Raw genomic sequence first — 18,915 nt, 5'->3', positions numbered from 1 at the left:
TCTGTGGACTCCCCCCCCGAGCGTGAGACAGTCACTTTGAGTCCAGAACGCTCTCCTTTCTCCCCATCTTTGCGGCCCCCAGGGCTCAGCTTAACCGTGTCAGAGTTACGCCCGTCTGCGAACCGGATAACGGGTTCTGAGCTCCTGCAGAACTCGTACCACACACAGGGCAGCTCCGCACCAGCGCTCTGAACCGCCCCAGGAGCGCCGACAACTGGCTTGATTGATGCATGTGACGCCGTGTTCAGAAGTGGCTTTTCGAAGTCTGGACTTTCTTCGTTACCCCGCGCGTCACTTTCTGTGACACGATTTGTAGCCTTGCTTTCATCCTGCTCACGTATGCCGCAAGCCTCCGGGTTTGGGAAGTACTTTGAGCTGCGGATCAACCCCGCCAAGTAAAACCCCCTAGATTCTTCAAAAAGGAGACTGCTCAGTGTGGCCACGGCTTGGTGGAGGAATCTCTGACTGATGGCGGGTGCTGACCTCTGCCGCGGACAGTTATCGACAGAATGAAGGACGCCCACCCCAGGCGGCCGCGTCGGCACTGCAGACCAAACAGCGCCTGCCCCCGACGAAGGCTCGGAGCACTCAACCCGGAGCGCCTCCTCCATCTGAGACACTCATCACAGGTAGAGTGTAAATAGGCAGGAGTCAGACACGGTGTCTCAATGCCAAATGAAGTACTCTCGCCCTCGCACAGCATGAAAGGCAGTTGACAAAACAGTCTGGTAGTACGGAGGAGTCGCGGCGAGCAGACATTGCTCATACGAACTGTGGTCTCCTTTTTTGAGGCGGAAGTAGCTGCTGACAAATACTCTTGGATCACTGTCAGACAACGCAGACAGGAAATCGGTGCCCATAAATAACATGAATCACGAGTCAATGTCGTTCGTCTGTCAGGGTCAAAAGGGGCAAAGGCGGTCTGACTGAAGAAGTTTGAAAACACTTGTGGAAAGGTGTCTCGGATAAGATGAGTTCCCCCAGTGCAGTAGTCGGCAAGAAAGCTAGCTACCGGGGGCCCAGCGACAAGCCTCAAGAAAAATTCCAGTAGTGCCGCCTCGTCGGAGTTAAGGCGGCACTGCCAGGGTTGGGAAACTCAGGACTTCGCGCTCGGGTAGAGCTGTTCGAAGCATAGTTCGTGGCACCAGAGAAAGTCTGCTGCTCCAGTGCCACCCGGTATCACAGCTGCTACTCGGAAATTATTCATTTCGGAATGGAACTCATTTTCGTGCATGCTTTTGGCCGGGGAGTGCCAAGACGCTCTTTCACCTCCCGCGCTCGCTCCTCAGTTCAGTAGTCTTTCTGAGGAGATGGTAGGCACTTGAGCATTCTTCCAGGCTGGCAGAACTGCAGTGCTGTTGGAAATGGCTCCTGCACCCTGCTATCTCTCATCCTCAGCACCGGTCTAGACTGTCGACTCCGGGTCCGAGAACTGGCTGCCCGCCAGTCGCCGAACAACTGGGACAGCATAGGCAAAAATCTATCGGCAGCCCGCGCGACCGCCAGCATGAACGTATCTCCTACCTCTATGCGAGGAGAGGCGCCGAAGCCGAACAGGGGGCGAAACCGGATCCAAGGGTGCAAGACACTCCAGGCTAGAGCTGCCTTATTCTGACGCACTTGCAAACAGCAGAGAGCAGACGACATCTAGCAAATTCAGCCGCTGGCGTCGTCTGCCCTCCTCGGACCCGCGCGTCCACGTAAACAGGGAGTGCCCCTTTCCTGTGACAAGAGCTATGGGACGGAGCGGTGCCTAGGCGTGGCCACTCGGTGGCCGCGCCTGGGACAGTTTCCCGCGACCTCCGCGTACGAGCGCCTGTGCGTAGGTATCCCTACTTCGGTCCGAAGGTTGACAGAAAGTGCAGCCCGCCGGAGGCGGGTTTAGCTGGTTGCGTACTGATGTCGCCAGTTGCCTCGGTTGCTGTGCGTCTGATCGCTCTCGCGTTACGCGTGTGTTCTCTCGTACCGCGAAGGGCGCGAGCGCCTGTTGCAGGAGCACTGGCGCTTATACTCGACGCTTGCTGCCGAGCTGTTGCCACTGACCACACAGACCGACACGTCTGAAGTACCGCCTCAACCGTTCTATGAGGCCCCGGCGATCTCTATGGACAAGTTTGCATTCTTTGCAAGGGTGTAGAGTCCATTTCAAATATACTCGAGTCAGCACCGGATACAACGCGGGAACACCGTCCATGGCAGACTCACCTTGCGGCCGATGTCTTACGGGAGCCGCTTCCAGCTCACAGACGCAGTGCATAGCTGGGCACCTTTTTTAGTGGAAGCCCCGTTGATGACTGAAACCCCCCGGGGTGCACCTGCCGGCTGTCATGGTCAAGACTTGGTCATAGGCTCCAGCTGCCTCAGTACGGGCTGAATCACTTGCGTTCACATTCGCATGCTACATCGCGGTTTGTCTAAAAACTGACCGTCCTCTGACCGGCGCGTTCACCTCTGTATAGTCACCCCCGGTGTGGTAAGAGCCGGCACCGAACTGAAGATACAAAGAGAATCGTCACCGTATACCAGGCGCTGAAAGATAGCAAGGTACACATGATCGCTTTCGGCCGGTAGGGAAGCGGAGGCGAGAGACCTATGCCGCAGCTGTTCAAGCTCAATACGCGCCATAGCGTCGACATCTACAGATACGAGTACGAGCGTCATACTCGCGGCAGCTTTCAGATACCGTGCATGCATGCATCGGGAATCTGTTGACGGAGCGCCTGCTAGGATGATACGTGGCCCTGTCTTTTTCGAGTTCGCGGCCTTTTCCAGAGAACTAAGTTGGTCTTTCTTGTTGGCTCTTCGGTTTGAGTGCACGTCCTCGTCAAGCGTTTCAATCATGCTCAACTTCGTTCCTAAGCGCTGCCCCTCCGTCAGCCTGCTGTTCGGCAAGCGCCCCCTGCAGCGCATTGAGGTGGGAGCGTCGCGGCATCAGCTTGAAATTCCTCTTGCTGCAGTGGAGAAAATCTATGACAAAGTTGATCCAAAGGTGGAGTATCACAACAGAGACTTTAACCCGATGAAATGGAAGGACTTCATGCAGCTAAAGTAAGTGACACACTGACCTTCAATGCGCGTGTCGGGGGGAAGGGTGCTGATTTACAGGGGTTGCTCGTTGGCTGTGGCTAGGAAACCGCTGTTTTCTAGAGAGCTTTTCACTATTCAGGGGACCCTACGGCGGCTCCATTTCTGTAGGAGAATACGCGGTGCCTTTTTTTTGGAACCTGTATTTGCGGAGCGGCTAACCGCTATTGTGACTCCGCGCCCTCACCCTGACCGTTTCTTTTCTAGACATGGAGGGGTGCCGCAGCGTGTCGTGGCGTTCTACTACGGGTCGTACTCCTTGCACCACTTGCACAAGAACTAGATCGATCTTTGAGGCCCATCTCGACAGGGTGGATAGAGCCTTGAGTGTGGACCGGAGTGGCCTTAGTCCCTAGTACGGCAGCGGGGGACTGGTGGGCGTTTCACGGGGCCGCTGTAGCGGGGGTTCGGTGTCGAGTGTGGCTCTGATCCTGTGTAGCTAGCACTGCCTGTGCGGCTGCAATCTTAGGTATAAGATGGCGCAGCAGCTGCTCCCTGGCTGCTAGCACGTACGGGTCGACGACGGATATCCGTGCGGCTGACTATGCGCTGCTTGTTTTGCAGGTTGGATGCATTCTACTTGCTGGAGGCCGCCCAAGCTGAGACGGCGTCAAAGTCTGCTCTTTCCGACCTTAACTGGTTTTCAGATTTGGCTGACATTTACGCGGGGCAGCAAAGGATGGCGGAGCTGGATGTTGCTGGGAAGGCAGGACCAGTTAAGTTCGCCTATCCTATCCAAGGGAAAAGCGGCAAGCACTGACGCTGTCTTGTCGTCTGTGTTGGCACTGCTCGCTGGCGCGTCAAGTTTCTGTGGCCTCTTTGGTGGCCGTGTGCCCCGGTCGGGTTCTTCCCTTTGAAACGGTTTCAAGAACATGGTAGAAATCTCTGTTTACGTTGATGTCTTCTGAGGCTGGCTACTCCTGCCAGCTCTCCAGCCCCTCTTTGCAAAAACCAAACTCGTGAGCCACCTAATGTCATGTGGTTCGAGAGCTGTCTCTCACCAGTTTTTAGCTACCGTTTTTCAACCACATCTCTCTAGTGTCGCTTTCTCTGAAGTCCGGAACGCGGTGGGTGGGGGTCCCTGAAGGGGGCGAGCGTGTTGTTGCCCCCGGCAACTGCGGAAGATGCTTAAAGACCAAGTGGGGCAGGCGTTCATCCCTCCCGGCTGTTGACACCGTTGAGAGGTATCGGGCCTTCGCCGGTTTCTTTTCCTTGCCCGCTGTCAACAGTGGATCTTGCGGAACGCATACAAGGCGTAGGTGGGCTTTATCAATGTCGTCCGGCAACACGCGGAAACTTGGCAGGCTGCCCCCGGGTGCCGAAACGTTTCGAAGGCTCAACCAGCCCAGACAAAGGTTCCCGCAGTTTGGAAGTCCTTTGAGAAGGCGCATTGAGTCACGTGTCAGTGCATTTTGTCAGCGGGACTGAAGTTAGATCAAGTTATAAGGCTCCCGTCTATTGCCGTATCCGCAGCAGGTAACTGTGGAGAGGCCTCACCGACGGCACCTGGTAGTATGTCACGGCACGAAGCCCCTACCACCTTCAAGGATGCGAACGAGTACCCCGAGCCGCTGGATGACAGACTGGGGCTCCATCTTGTCTGGCGAGGTGTGCATGGCGCGGCGCAGCTCGCCTATTATACCCGCCCGCTGACTGTCGTCCCTATTTGGATATTGCTCAGCAAGGGAATAGACGACTCAACTCTGTTCGTCGCAGGCGGACAGAATTGAGTCGCCTGCCCGCCTTTAACCCACCACTAAAAATACGCTAGCTTCTCTAAGGACGTGAAATGCCATCGTGTGTCGGCAGTGTTCGAACGCGAAGGAACTAACAAGAGCTCTTTGTTTGGTCGCAAAGCGTCAGAGCAATCGCCTGCGTACGCAGATGCGACGAATGAGATTCTCGCGCGCGTGCAGCCGCTGTGAATGCGTGCGCTACCTCAGAAACTGCACGCTACGGACGGAAACTGCCCTGGGTCAACCAGGCGTCGTAAATCTGTACAACGGGTCCTAGGCACAGCCACTGCCGAGCATCTGCGGTGGCACGGAGAGCGTTTGCCTTTACAGAGTTTGAAGCAGTAGATTTCTTGCGATGACAGAAAAAGATTTTGCAAGCGACAGACATGGTGGGCAAAACATCCTTCGACGGGCGACAGCACACGCGCACCACGGCAAACACATCGCCAGTCTCCTTCCTTCTACTTGTGCTTCTTCCTGTCCATTTTACGTTTGTAGAACATCAATTCCTCACCCTGCGTACCACACAAAATCGAGACAGGTGGAGGTCCGCATAAGCCCGTCACTTTCACCAACACTGGCGCATCCCCGGTGCACCCTGGGGTGATCTATAACGCATAAACCCGTACAGAGCAACGCTGTCGCTGCACTCCCGCGAGCAGACTCTCGGATCCAGCACCCAACTGTGACTGCCATGCCTTCTAACATCGGAACGCCGGATGTACACAGTCGCTTACCGACAATGTAGGTCTACATTCCATGCACCGCTGGACAGAGGGTGACACTGGGCAAAATACATACTTCGCGTTAAAAAAAAAGCTTGTACAAGCTCTAAGAGTCCAAGACGACGCGGCGTCGGGAACCTGTGCCCAGGCGAGCCTGGCGAACCTCATGTGACGAGACCGTGAAGGGAGTCCTGCCATGGAATATATTGTAAGCTGGCTCCCGCAGAGTAACGTCGCAACGCTAGCTGTGGGCAGTGCTTGTTTGGCGCGACTCCCCATGTGGCACTCCTCGAAAGGCTATCCACGAAGACGCCCAATCAGGTGCGCTGCCATTGGGCGTGCTGCAACGACTGCAAGCCACCTGCACAGCAACTCTGTTCGGACCTCGGGCGATCTAAACCGCTCTGCTCAGGTCAACGTCCCCCTATGAACCTCAGGAGGTGCAGAACCGACTAACGCACTGGAAAGAAACTTTGCCGCTAACAAAACCGCAAGTGGGGAACCGGTAAAAAGCCTTGGCACAAAGCGGCCGCCATTAGAGACCATACTCCACCGACAGCAGCCGAAGCCCTTAAATTTGATTCTCATGCAGGGCTACGACCTGTCGAAGGAGCCCTTACCTCGAGAATGTAGCCGTCCGCTCGGCCAACCTGGCCAGGTCGGGAGCTGATGCAGGCGAGGAGCCTTCCCGTGTTGAACTGCTCTTCCAGAAGGGGGTCAATCTTGGGAACTCCTTTCTGCTGGTGCTGCTTCTGCAGCCAGAGTGTGTGCTTCGACACCTTTCCGCTACCCTCTTCTTCCTGACCGGCTTTCTTCTTTCCGAGTTCAACACCGTAAAATGAGCGGAACCTGCACACACCCACGTACAACGTGCTGTACAGCTAAGGATCGTCTCGCCATAGAAACAAATGACTTCAGGTAGACGCGACTTTCAAACAGGTTCCTGAATGCACCTTACAGCTACTGGTGCGGCCTTGAATACTGGTGTCTTGACGAGCTGACCCGCGGATCAGCAAGAACCCAGTCCGAGCTGACGCATCAGGAACCGTGACGCCTAAGGCAAGCGTGGCAATGACTTTGAAGTAGCTCGATCAGTCGGTAATTCCAGCAAGTAGAGTTCTCAGCAGGTGTTGCTGCCACGGCAGAACCTCTGACGAAATTCTGATCATCATAGAGCTAAGCGCCTCGAACAGGAGTCCGTCCACACTCGACGCGTAAAACACAACCCAAAGGGAACTACACTTTGGCCAAGCGAGAGAAGAAATTCAAGAGGCGGTGTATTTCAGTCGGTAATTCCAGCAAGATGTTAGTTTCGGCACTGCAGCTGCCACCCACGGCACGGGCGCATCGCCTCAGACAATCGACTCATCCTCTGACCGCGCACTCACACGGAATCTAGCCTTGGAACATGCAGTGTCGCGACTACACAAGCATCCTGTACCACGGATACTACGATCGACAGGGACTCATACAACCACATACCGAGAAGCTGGACTGCGTGCCGGGTCCTACGCCTTAACGAGTCATCTTACCAGGCCTTGAAGGGTGTGGCATCAATGGCAACAATAGAGTTCTTCACTAGGGTATTCGTCCGGACCAACTCGTTGTTGGAAGCGTTGTAGACGACCTGCAACAAACGGGTTTTCCTGGCAACCTCTGGAGAGGAAAGTCACGACGACACAGCACACACAGAAAAGAAACGCAGCACAGGTGGTCTGTCGACAGGGGAGCAGCGTGCAGCTTCTTCTTCCACTTTTCCCTCACGACAAAAAGAAGTGAAATAGGTGTCCCCAACGCTTCCCTCATCGCGATACTCTCCAGATTCAAAGAGCGTCGTTGACTCCCCGTCACGCAGAACAGGGATCCAAAAGCTTACACAGCGACACGCCACAGAACACGGATGGACAGCACAGTTTATGTCCTCAGGGCGCCGTCAGTAGTAACAATTGGACTACTTATTATCTCTGTCAAGGGCATGCATGCCTCAGACAAACCCCTTCAAACAATTCATCCCGCTCACGCCCTGAGGAAGGAACAGCAAACAATAGCAAGTCGTTCTCAACAAGCACATGAAGTCTGACACAGGAATCGCGCGGACCCCTGCAGATTGCTGCACGGGACGGACTGAAAACTGAAGCCAATGAGAGGGTTCACTACTGCCACATGCGTTACACGCTGCCGCAACCGACGATTCTTTGGGCATTCTGCAACTCGAGCACAATGGAAGTGTTGTGCTCTCACTGCATCAACGACCGGTCAGCAAAGTTGACTCTAGGCGCCGAATGAAACGGCCTCACGCACAGGGAGACGGTAGTCGGCCCCCCACACCTGGCGCGTGGCTGGGAGTTTTACGTCATAAAAACTGCGAAACGCGGAACTTGGCTCACTCTGAGAAGCCCAGGAATAGTTGCCTGTGTCCAGACGAAGAGCTCTGTATTTCATGTTTCCTCCTCGGCACCGAACTGGTCGAACGCGCTTCGCGCCAAGTTTCGTCATGGCGGGAGGCCTGCCGAGTTCGAACTTTCTCTTCTTCTGGTGGACAGGAAACCGCCCACCAGTGCGGCGGTGCTTATGCCGTCTGTCGCGCGAGATACCCATCCTGAATACCGACGAGGAACCAAGAAAACACAAAAAACACGAAGTTGCAGCGATCTCTCAAACGGCACAGGGACCGTTCCTTCCTTCCTCAGCCCGGCCATCGCACGACATGTATGGTCGTGTGGGTGTGATGAACATCGGTACAGCTCTCGCCGCCAGTACACACTCCTTCCCAGAGCGCAAGCTTCGTCTTATACTCCGGCGGACCCCACTGAGCCGAAGCCCTTGGCGTTTTCCAGGGTGAACCTGCATGCAAGAGACCCGATGTCGCGCGCCTTGGTAAGTTTGACTGCCAGTCGCTCTCGTGCCTCTGTGAGTATTTTCCTTAAAATGAGACCGGGCACATCTCGTCCAACAAGAGTCAAGGTCTCTCTGTTTCTAGCGGACGAGCATGCGAGTGTGCAAAGGGAGTCTTGAAGCCCCGAGCTTCTACAAAAGTCCTCCCGGGAGGCCGTCGTACTCCTTGCTTAAGTAAAGAAGCAGAGGAGCTTCCTGCTTCTTAGGCATGCATGCGGAAAGATCCAATCTGTCGAAACCAGAAGGCTGAGCAGTACCGGAGATTGAATATGTATGTTGTGGGCGTCGCACGAACCTCACTTCTGTTGCTCTTTCCACCTGTCCAAGAACGGACAGCGCCGTCGGACGAAAAGCACTTCCCCGTCTTGCTCGCAACAAAGCCGGACAGCGGCGAAGCTCTACTCTCGTTTGACGGACCATAGCGCCTCAATAATCTTCGAACGACCCATCTGGGCAAGCGGCTGCGTTTGTTCGGGTCCGTCGTAGCCGCGTCACCGCTGATGCAGATCCTGTATATGAAGAGAGGCGTTGCCCGAGACGCTTCTTTCGTGTGATGCCTGCTTTTGTGTTTCACCCTTCTCCGAGTCCGTCCTTTCACGGGAGACGGTGGCCAGCAAAATATCTTGCGCCGATCCGGCGCCACCGCGTAGGCATCTTCGGCCTTGCATCCCTAATGTTGTTCCGTTTCTAGTCAGCTAACAGTCTCCATTTGCATAGGGCCCCCTTCTCCAATCTCCCACTCTGGGTCTCCCGCGATCTGCCTCCCGGTCGTTCAGCCTTGTCGCAGGCACTTGCAGGCGACCAGGCTCAAGGAAAGCGGGGCGTGCTGAACAACCGCTCTCTCGGCGGAGGTGCGCATTGTCTGACTGTGTCTAAGCCAACTTGCTCTTCAGAAAGAACCCTCTGGTCCGACTTTCGCGAGGGTCTATTATGTCGATCGAGTTGCGGCACGAGCCGCGTGACAGCATTTCTTCGCTTTGCTATGGGCCCAATCACGCCAAGAATGTTCTCGCTTGCACGTCATGGGACAAGGTAAGTAGTTGACTCACTCCCCTAGCTGACGAACGGTATGGTCCGTGTACGCCGAGCAGGTGACGGCTGTACAAGCATCCTGTAAAAGACTTGTGAGGCGGTTGGTGTAACCGGCGCGCCTTCATCAGTGGAGTTTGTCTTCGGATAGGTGTATCCTCCATTCTGTCAGGACCCCCACCGTACATGTGGCGACAGTACAGGCCCGTGTGCCGGGTTGTACTAGGACTCAGACATCTGATTAGCGTAAATTCACCAAGTAATTTTTGCCCCTGACAGTGGTGTCCCAGTGCGGTCCACTTCAGCGAGGTTGCTCTGTTGCTTTGTCGAGTAAGCTGGTCTGTCCCGTCTGCGCTCTCAGGCGTCTCGTTGGGTGTCTCCGCGGTCACAGTCCTCGTTATCTCGCGATTCAGTTACAGGTGACTGCTCGTACATACACTCATTAGTGAGCATCTTGTGCGCTGGTGGCAAAGTATATTTGGGCAAGCGGGTGTAGTATATTCCTGAAGTATGTATACAGGCAGGCGTGTGGTAACATATGCGTTCCTCCGGCTTACGAAGTGGCCGTTTTCTCTGGGCGTGGCCGCAAATTTCTTTATTTCCATTTTGCATCGAGCGACTTCGGGTGTACTTGTGCGTGCGCGGACGCAGACGCTTCGTTTGTACGACGTGGACGCGAATGAGCAGTTGGCCAAGTTTGAGTTCGATTTGCCCCCGCTCGATGCGTGCTTTCTGTCGGACTACACCAAAGTGGTAGTTGGGGGGCTTGACAAGAAAGTGACGCTATGTGATCTTCAGACTCAAAAGCAGACCCCCGTTGGTTCCCACATGGGCGCGGTTAAGCACTGCGGATACCACGTCCCCACAAGTACGCGCAATTGTCGACCGTTGCCTGCTATCTCTTCGCTCTTCGGATTTCGAACCCTGGCTAGAAGAGCTGACCTTTTTTGCGTTGATTCTGTCCCTCTTTCCTTTTTCTCGACTTCGCTGCCTTCGGCGTCCTATCGATACGCAAAGAGACACTAGCCGCACTATCAGTACAAATCCGATGTGGTCATCTGTTTGTGTGAGTGTGTTCTGTATACTTGGTCATCGTGTGCCTGAACGTAACCGGACATGGAAGCGCACGCACCGCGCTCTTATATGGCGGGATCCACTCTGGGCTGGTGTCGCCACCGGGCTGTACGAACTAGTGTGCCGCACGGCATCGGAGCGGGACGCCGACTTGGGGTACTCTGTCACTTGAGTTTGGGCTCCGAGGATGGTTATGCACTGGCGGACCACACCGCAATCGCAAGCAAGCTCCGCCTTCTTCTCTTGAGTAGATCTCGATGGGCAGTGACTGCTCCGGCGCCCGTGCTTCGAGATGCAGACCAGTCAAAAGCGCCATCAACACATGTGCAAGAGTACGTAGCTAGCCGTATCCGTCACACTTTCGGTACATGAGAGCGTGACGTCTGCCAGCTATTGCACGTCAAGACCAGCATACAGCAAGCCTTCCTGGCGCCGTGCGGACTGGGGAATGTGACTTCACTCCTCTAGTGTTCACGCTGTTTGCTGACCCGACGTAACAATCTGGGACTACAGAGCGCCGGTGTGCGGAAGATCGAGGGGCGGCGTGTAGAAGTCAACGTCCCTGTGCCGATCCTGCGTTCGCACAGAGGCAGGAAAGACTGTGTCTCGCTGGTCTGTTGCCTCATGGGGGCTCTCTCAGAGACGCTGGTTGGAATTTTCTGTGACACTTGTGATAAGCCATCATTGCGTCGCGCGGTGCGCGGCCATCTAGGGGGATGTGCTGTCAGGCGTATCGTCGACGACACGTGAGGCTGCGTATTTGAATTCGTGGTGAGTGGTTCTCCTGGGGCGAGTTTTGTGTCTCTCAGACATCGTATACACAGCTGGATGGGATGGTGCTGTAAAGGCATGGGACGTCCGAGTGCCGTCCACCATGCCTATCGGACATGCGCAACTCCATGGGAAGGCCTTCGCGATGGACAACAATGACACGTACTTGGTTGTTTCTGATTCGAAGAAACGGGTCGGTCGGCGCACGGAGTTAGTAGCTGTTGTCTTCGTGTCGGTATGTATTCAGCTAACATAAACAGACTTACTGTCGGTGTCGAAGCGGATATCAGTGACAGCCAGGCGTCCATCTCTTCAAGGTTGTCTGAAAGTATCCGGGGAACCACCCCCACGAAACTGGGTGCGCGCGCGGTGCCACTTCGTTCATTCCGCCGGTAGTGAAGCAGCACTTTTCTCGTGTGAGGGCTTCTCCCAGCGCACGGGGTAATATTTCGCTGGCTTTGACGCTTCGCGAGAACTGGCGTCAGCTAGCAGACACTCGTTTCTAGCTGATGAGCGCGGCTTATCTGTTGCGGCAGGGTGGATTGACAGTCCTTATCTCACACGCGTCTTCAGTTGATAGCTTAGTGTCTATGGCCTGACACATTGGTGGATCGAATGTGTTTTTTGCGGTCGGAGTATCACGAGGAAAGACGAGGCGATGATTCGGACGCTGATGCTTAGATCTGTAGCAGCGCCACAAAAACTGAGCCAGGGAGTTTGCGAGCTGGGCGAAGTTATTGAGTTGTGCGCATTTGACAATCCCTCCATCGCAGACTGTTGCTTGTCGCAGGTAAACAAGATTGTTTGTTGTGAGGCTCGTCTTTTTTTCCTTTTCCTTGTGCTTTTTGCAGACATACGTCTATGACCTGCGTCACGGACCTCAAGGTTTGGCAAATCCTGATTTCCGGGAGTAGGTTTCTTCTGTCAGTGCTCTCTCTCGTCGGGACCGTCCACCGTGATGCAGACATTTCCATGTATTGTGATATTTCGGTCAGGCGATCTCACTCCGAACTCGAGATATACAGTAATCGTGTCTCCGCACACACATGCATTATGCTTCTGTTTACGCCAACGTGCTTTCAGAGCTTTCGAACCTGGAAACGTTCCGGGCTTCGGTTCACATTGGAACTGTGCGGGCCAAAGTGTCGTTTGAAAAGAGTCAGCTGGGCTCCGAGTGCTCGGAAAGATCAAAATGGGCGCGTGCCGTTCTCTCGATCACCATTTAGAAAATTTGTCTTGTGCTAGATGAGTGAGCTTGACACTCATGAAGCACACACGGTGTTCGGTTCTGGCTTTGTGCTCCCGGGGACTACTGCCTGGCAATGACAGTCGAAGTGCGTTTCTCAGTCGCTGATACAATGTGAAACTTGGCTGCGGAACGCAGTAGTGCGGTGCTTCAGGCAAGATGCTTGTGAGTAGTGCCCGGTATGGTGCCTCAGTTGAGGATTTCTTTAAGAATTTTCGATGAATGACTTTCGCTTAGTTCTCTGTTTAGACGCTCTGTGCTGGAGTGCTCGAGATTGGTCGAGCTGGTAGGCGGTGTATCGTACCGAGTGAAAAGCATGTGTGTTCTCTTTTTGCTGTCTCGTCTGTGTGCTGCGGACATCATGCAGCCAGGTGCTCAAATACCAGATCCGAGCGCTGCGCTGCTTCCCCAATGGAACGGGCTTTGCCGCCTCATCTATTGAAGGACGTGTCGCCTGGGAGTATTTTGATATGGTAGGTGACCGGAACTGCATATGTTCTCTTCCAGGGGGCTTGTCGCTTGTCGCGAGCTGTCGAGTTGTGGTTGGTGACGGTGTCCGCGCTCAGACGGCGTCAGACCAGGAGAACTTTCGGCCATCGTATAAGAGTCTCGTTGTTTTCCCTGTCTGACGATCCTTAGGCGAACACGTACTACATCCGCTACCTTCTTAGTCTGCCCTACATGCACTGAGCGAGATCGAGTATTCCTGTGGAGATTCTGCCAGTGGGTGTAACACCACTCGGTCTTCTAGTCTGTACCCCGTGTTAGAGGGTAACGGTTCATGCGGTGTGAGTCATCGAAGTGAAAGAGAAGGATATGGAATTCATTATACATGGGTACGTACGGTCGATGTCTCCGTGGGCGGCGTACGCTTACAGTGCAGTTCGCGGTCTTGGTGTCGACAACTTTCTGCTGCCTCTTGTGCCATGAAGAGTGCGCCCTTGAGTGGGGTCCCCGTTACCCTCTCTGAGGAAGCTCGTAGGTGTACTAATGCACTAATTTCCGTGTGGTGAACCGGAGCGCCGTATTGCACAAAGGCGTTCTTCTTAGAAAGGGAGACTCCGGGACTTCAGGTTATCAATCTCTTGACTGGCACTGGAAGACGTTGGCTGCCGGAAATGTCTCTTCTGCAGAATCCCGAAGTTCAGTCAAAGAAGTATGCCTTCAAGTGCCATCGGCTCAAAGGTACGGGAGGCGGCGTACATACAGAGGGGCGTCAGTCATGACGCCTGGTACAGAACTCTCTCTGTGTGTGTTTTTACCTGCTCTGATCAATGGCACGTCTTTCCAGCCTTCACACACCGATGAAGTGAGTAGCCCGATACGCCACCGGGTGTGGGGCCGCATCGGTTGGCTCCGAGACGCCGTTTCATGCCTTTAGTAACGTTGTGCTCCGGCCAGCACAGGAAGATTCTTTTGGTCTCCAGTTGCTTTTGCCCGCTGCAGTGCGTTCTCGTCTCGTGGATGCGCGGAGTAAGTGTCCGTGCGCCTTCGTCTCCGCAGTTTGTATTTTGCGAAGACAAGTATGCTGGAAAACCCCGTATAGAAGGAACGCTACATACATGTTCAGAGGACTTCCTTGCGGCGTCGCTGCAAATTATGGCTGCGTCAGTTCTGGCTTGCGGGCGGGTGCATGGCCGTGTAGGTTAGTAGTTGGATTCCCTCTATTCATGTGTGGCTCTCCGATTCTCCATTTTGTTCCCTGGTGAGTCATTCTTTGGACGACATTTTCAGACTCCACTGACATTTGTGAACGCAAACCGGGGTGACCGCAGAGTGTTTGTAAGGACAGGAATGCGCCACACTGCAGCTTCAGCGACCTGGTGTTGCGATCTCGAGAGTGAAGTGCGGCGCTGGCTTGTGTGTTGATTGTGACCTGACAGCGATTTTTTCTGACACAATAGGCGGTTTGACAATCAGCTAGAGTGCTTTTGCCTTAGTTCACGGTGCGACTATGGTTTTTGCAGAAGGTACGAGCGAGACGGCCTGCCCTGTCAACGCATTATCGTTTCATCCGCGGTAAGTATCGCAGAAGTCACCGGCACATGCTTCCGCTACGCTCTGACATACTGGCGAACTTGTGTGCCGCGTCAGCGTGGAGTTCTGGTTTTTTTTGTCTTTTGAGATAATGTGTAATTTCTAGCCGTTAATAAGGACGGGTGACGGATTATAGTTGTACTATAGCCAGCTGAATGCTGAAGCGTGATCCATCGGCACAGATTATCGGAGCTAGGCACGCTAGATCCATATGTCTACGCTCAGTGGTCGCACTTTTCTCTAGAATCAGCAGCCCGTACCCTCTTACAACAGTAGCGTAATTGTTCTAACTGGAAATGAAAGCCGCCGCCAAAATCCGCCTCTCCTGAAACCCCGTGAGACTCTAAGCGCATGTTTATTCACTCATGGACTGTCTGCTTGTCCGACGGCGCAGGTACGGCACGTTCGCTACTGGAGGATCTGATGGCGGGGTGTCTGTGTGGGATGGACAGAGCAAGAAGAGACTATGGCGCCTGCCTCCTTTCACCACAAGGTATAGAAAATGGCGCATCCACGCCTGATACATTTTGAGGCAACGAAGAAGTCTCAGAGGGGGGTCCGCAGTTCGCGCTGAGTGGACTCCAGATGCAGAGAAATCGATGCACAGGTGTTGTGACTCCGGTCGCTGCTCCGGTGTGGCCGGTTGAAGTCCGTGAGTTGGGCAGCTGCTCGTGTGGTGAGGAGTATTGTACGTGTGGACTACACATACCACTACAGTTTGCTTGCATGCAGAGAAAAACGTGCGCGGATGAACTTCGGACGGGCTCGAAGGAATCAAGCATGCTCCATCATTCCACTCCGTCCTTCAAGACGCTAGTTAAAACTCGTGTGTCTACGTGTGCGCATACAGTGTCGCTGCTCTAGCGTTCAACCCAAACGGCAATCAGTTGGCTATCGGTGTCTCGTATCTTTACGAGAAAGGCCCGATGCCGGCAGCTCCTAAGCCGCAGATAGTGGTGCGGCTCGTGAAGGACGAGGACGTCCGGCCTAAAGCACTGCAAGGTGTCCAGTGATCTCGCGCTACCACGGTGTGAACTAGGACCGCGTCTGCTGCGTCTTCGGGGCCTCGCAATAACGGGCCCAGCAGTCTCGCGTATGAAGATCAATTCACAAGGTGCAATCTTCGCGAAAAGGTCAACTCGCCACCTGTCGACCTCCCTGTCTCTGCGGTGAGGGGATTTTCGTGGCTGCTGTTTGAGATCCTTGTGGTACCCAGGACGACTGCACATCGTCCTTAGTGCTCTTGTCAGATTTTGAAATGCCTCCTTCAATTCTAATTGCTTGTTTGGTTTGCGTAGTGTCTCTACCGCCATTGTGTATTGAGGACATACCACATTCAGTTGTGGACAACGTAGACGCGTATGTCAGCATCTTTTGCCCGGTCGTTGAAGGCAGGGGGACGGAGAGTGTGTGTTGTTTTGCTGGACTGATTGGAGATCTTCAGCACTCGTCCAGCATAGAGGGCTCGTATTCAGATGGCAGATCAGTCACTAACGCAGAAGACGGGCAGCGGCATGAGACCGGAGTCAGCTCATTGCAGTTGTCGGGGCCAGTGGCGTTCAGAACGATCAACGTCGAAGGCCGGACAGATGTCCATTTCTCCATCGCCTTCATAGTTCTACGTGTAGCGCTCAATAGTTTGGCATGCGATGGCGCGTGACGCACACTGCATATCCTGCTCATGAGCAGTTTTGTCCCTCTTGGGTATGCGGCTTCGCCGGTTAGAGAAAAGACGTCCTCTCTTCACCAACAAGATAGAGGACGCCAAGAAACGGTGCATGGGACAGCGTACTATCTTCTGGAATGGAGCACGGGCTTTTGGACGTACGACACTCAACGGCAGCAGGGTATCCAGTGCAACGCACAAGAGCTTGCTGCCATGTCAATTCGTGTACTGTCCTGTGCCGCCACCTGAGACGCGATTCGGAACTGTAGACAAGAGCACAAGAGGTGTCAGCGGGCGCACGCTTTCGCTGTACGGTTACCGTCCAGAGCCATAGTGCTCGTAGTTCCAATGCTCCGGTACTGGCTTTCAAGCACAAAGTCGGCGCAAAACACAAACCTACAGGGGAATACTCGATACATCAGTTAGGGGTACAGAGCGCAGTTCGGCCGCGGTCCACGACCTGAGAAGTCCGCTGGCGGCGGCAAGCCAGCACCCGCGTTTATGGGGCTAGACCGCGTTTCCTGACACGAACTCTTCCTCGTGCAGTCCATGAGGTACCGCCTCTGACAGCTTCCAGGAGCTACTGACGAGACCAACGTCCGATGAAAACTGATAGCCGCATGTACATCAAGTTCGAATCTCGCGTGGAAGGGCTTAATCTTCCAGCTCCACCATACCGCAGCAGCACCTCTCCTTACGCTGTCGCCGTGACCGACTTTGACGTGCCACTGACTTTTGTTGCGGAGCGGGGGGCATGCTGCTCTGACTCTGTCCGTCCAGAAACGGAGCTAAAACCTGCATGAAGCGCGAGGAACAAGACCGTTTCAGGACACAGTTCATGGAGGCAGCAGCACCGGTGGAACGATACATCAGACAGACAGTGCAGCAATGCGGATAGAACGCCTCCTGACCTTGATGTGTTTCGGGATACAAGAAGTATCGCTCTGAGCTCTCCTCGTCAGACATTATGCTACAGTCGGAAAACAGATTGTCCGTGTGGCCTCTCTCTCAGGAGCAGAAGATAAGTAAACTCTGCCACGCACGTCATGCAGACGCGTTTTCCAAGGAGACCAGTCAGCGTCCGTTCAGTTGTACTCGTACTTAGCTTACCTGTCCATGTGAAGATTGGACCGGAGGAAGACTGTCCTGCATGTACACGCGGAGAGGCTGCTTGAGGCCGAGAAACTGCGTCACTTCCTCCGGAGTGACAAGACTCTGACAGGGCCGTGTCGGGGTCGTGAAAGCTCGCGGTGTGCATCCGTTGAAATTATGTGTCGCCATGGTGGACGGTTGCTGGCGCAATCACGGCATCAGCCGCACAGCTCCAACGTGAAGAAATTCACGCCGTTTTCCTGCCTGTCTCGCTCTAGGCTTCAACAAAGTGGGCTTGAATAAACCTTCAGATGGTGCTTGACGGAAACCAGGCCGAGTGCTTAAAGAAGCGATAAATCGGGTTCAAGAACGGGCAAGCCGGGAAACGCGGTAAAATGAAAAGCGAGAAGCGTCGGCATTTGAAGTATTACGGCAGACCAAGGGGGATAAGAAACAGCCTCAATCTACGAGTCCGCGGTGACCGCGGAAGGGTGTGCCGTTTCTCTCGCGAAGAGTGGCAGTATATTCACTCATCACGCAACAATCTGGGACCATCAACGAAAGCATTCTGCATGCGCAGGGAGCACGGAGAAATTTTCAGGCGTGTAAGATCCGACATGAGGCTTTACTGGCGGCAAGACGCCACGCCTTGGTTGACTATCACGGTGACCAATCGGGTTGCGAGCAGGAGTCACTGTCGACGGCATCGCCACACTTCATGGGAGTGAGACTGCAATCCGAACCGGTACCAAAGACACTTACACGGAGCATCACGTCCCGCTGACCAAGACAAGCCGAACTGGGTCACTGCTGCAGGAGAGCTGCGAGCCAACGCGACCGTGAGCGGCCATCGCTCGTCGGGCAAGAAAGCAAGCGAGTATCACTGGCTATTGAACGGACAGCTGTCCCCCGGTTCCACATCCGGACCGTGCCTCTCCAGACACGAAGGGGCGCTGGTCGTGCTTTCTGACACGCATTTATCAGGCCTTTATAGGTTATGCTTCGGATGACTCGCTCGGGGAACATACATAACACACTCCTCATGGACTGGGTCCGACAGTTGGCACGCAACGAATGCATAGCGCCGCCGCGTCCGCCCCGCGGACTGTTGTGCTCGCTACTCTGGGCCGCCGCCGTGCGTTGAGAGCATCGCCGATGCAGCTCATCTGCGTCCTGTGGCGGCGGATGGTATTCCCGCGGCGCGCACAGGTTCCTCCACACAGCCTTCGAGAATGCTTTCAAAGCGTTCGTTGTCGTCTGTGTCGGCTGTAAAGCGTGTGGGCTGATTCAATCCTAAAAAAGAGAGGTTGCACAGAATCTGTTCAACATTCAGACAAGGTGTTTCCCTGCTCCCGGGTCTATGGATTGTGTAACAGACTCAAAAAATCAGGTCGAATCTGTCCTCCTCCCTGTGGTGACCACTGTACAACAACCGGCGCTGCTAGATATTAAAGGGTCGTCAGTGCCCCGAAATGCGACACCGGCTTGTGTGCTACCGTCGCTCCGCTACGGCAACACTGCGCTACGGTCCGCCGGTGCTCTGGGATGCACAGCGGCGAA

The 18,915-nt window shown here is 54.5% G+C and overlaps 3 protein-coding genes across 3 annotated transcripts; 2 read left to right on the top strand and 1 right to left on the bottom strand.

Moving 5' to 3' along the window:
- Window positions 1–2,734: 2,734 nt before the first annotated feature.
- CSUI_011030 (uncharacterized protein) lies at window positions 2,735–3,962 on the top strand. The gene is made up of 2 exons (XM_068071131.1): window positions 2,735–3,048; window positions 3,649–3,962. The coding sequence occupies exons 1-2, from the start codon at window positions 2,840–2,842 to the stop codon at window positions 3,842–3,844; spliced, it is 405 nt and encodes a 134-aa protein (XP_067916895.1). The 5' UTR covers window positions 2,735–2,839; the 3' UTR covers window positions 3,845–3,962.
- A 1,248-nt stretch (window positions 3,963–5,210) lies between these two features.
- Window positions 5,211–8,543, bottom strand: CSUI_011029 (ribosomal protein rps8). The gene is made up of 4 exons (XM_068071130.1): window positions 7,933–8,543; window positions 7,078–7,201; window positions 6,166–6,394; window positions 5,211–5,335 (listed from the first exon to the last, which is right to left on the bottom strand). Exons 1-4 carry the CDS (start codon window positions 8,141–8,143, stop codon window positions 5,282–5,284), a joined length of 618 nt encoding a protein of 205 aa, XP_067916894.1. The 5' UTR covers window positions 8,144–8,543; the 3' UTR covers window positions 5,211–5,281.
- A 684-nt stretch (window positions 8,544–9,227) lies between these two features.
- Window positions 9,228–15,599, top strand: CSUI_011028 (mitotic checkpoint protein; the record flags this gene model as incomplete). The annotated part of the gene is made up of 9 exons (XM_068071129.1): window positions 9,228–9,472; window positions 10,121–10,337; window positions 11,353–11,507; window positions 12,166–12,224; window positions 12,928–13,033; window positions 13,694–13,745; window positions 14,528–14,579; window positions 14,992–15,090; window positions 15,448–15,599. Coding segments are annotated over exons 1-9 (993 nt in total), but the record flags the coding sequence as incomplete, so codon positions are not given.
- Window positions 15,600–18,915: the final 3,316 nt, after the last annotated feature.

This window comes from Cystoisospora suis, assembly GCF_002600585.1.
Source record: "Cystoisospora suis strain Wien I chromosome Unknown contig_9380, whole genome shotgun sequence".
NCBI lineage: Eukaryota > Apicomplexa > Conoidasida > Eucoccidiorida > Sarcocystidae > Cystoisospora > Cystoisospora suis.
The sequence above is the reverse complement of the archived record's forward strand: the minus strand, read 5'-3'. Positions and strand labels throughout refer to the sequence as shown.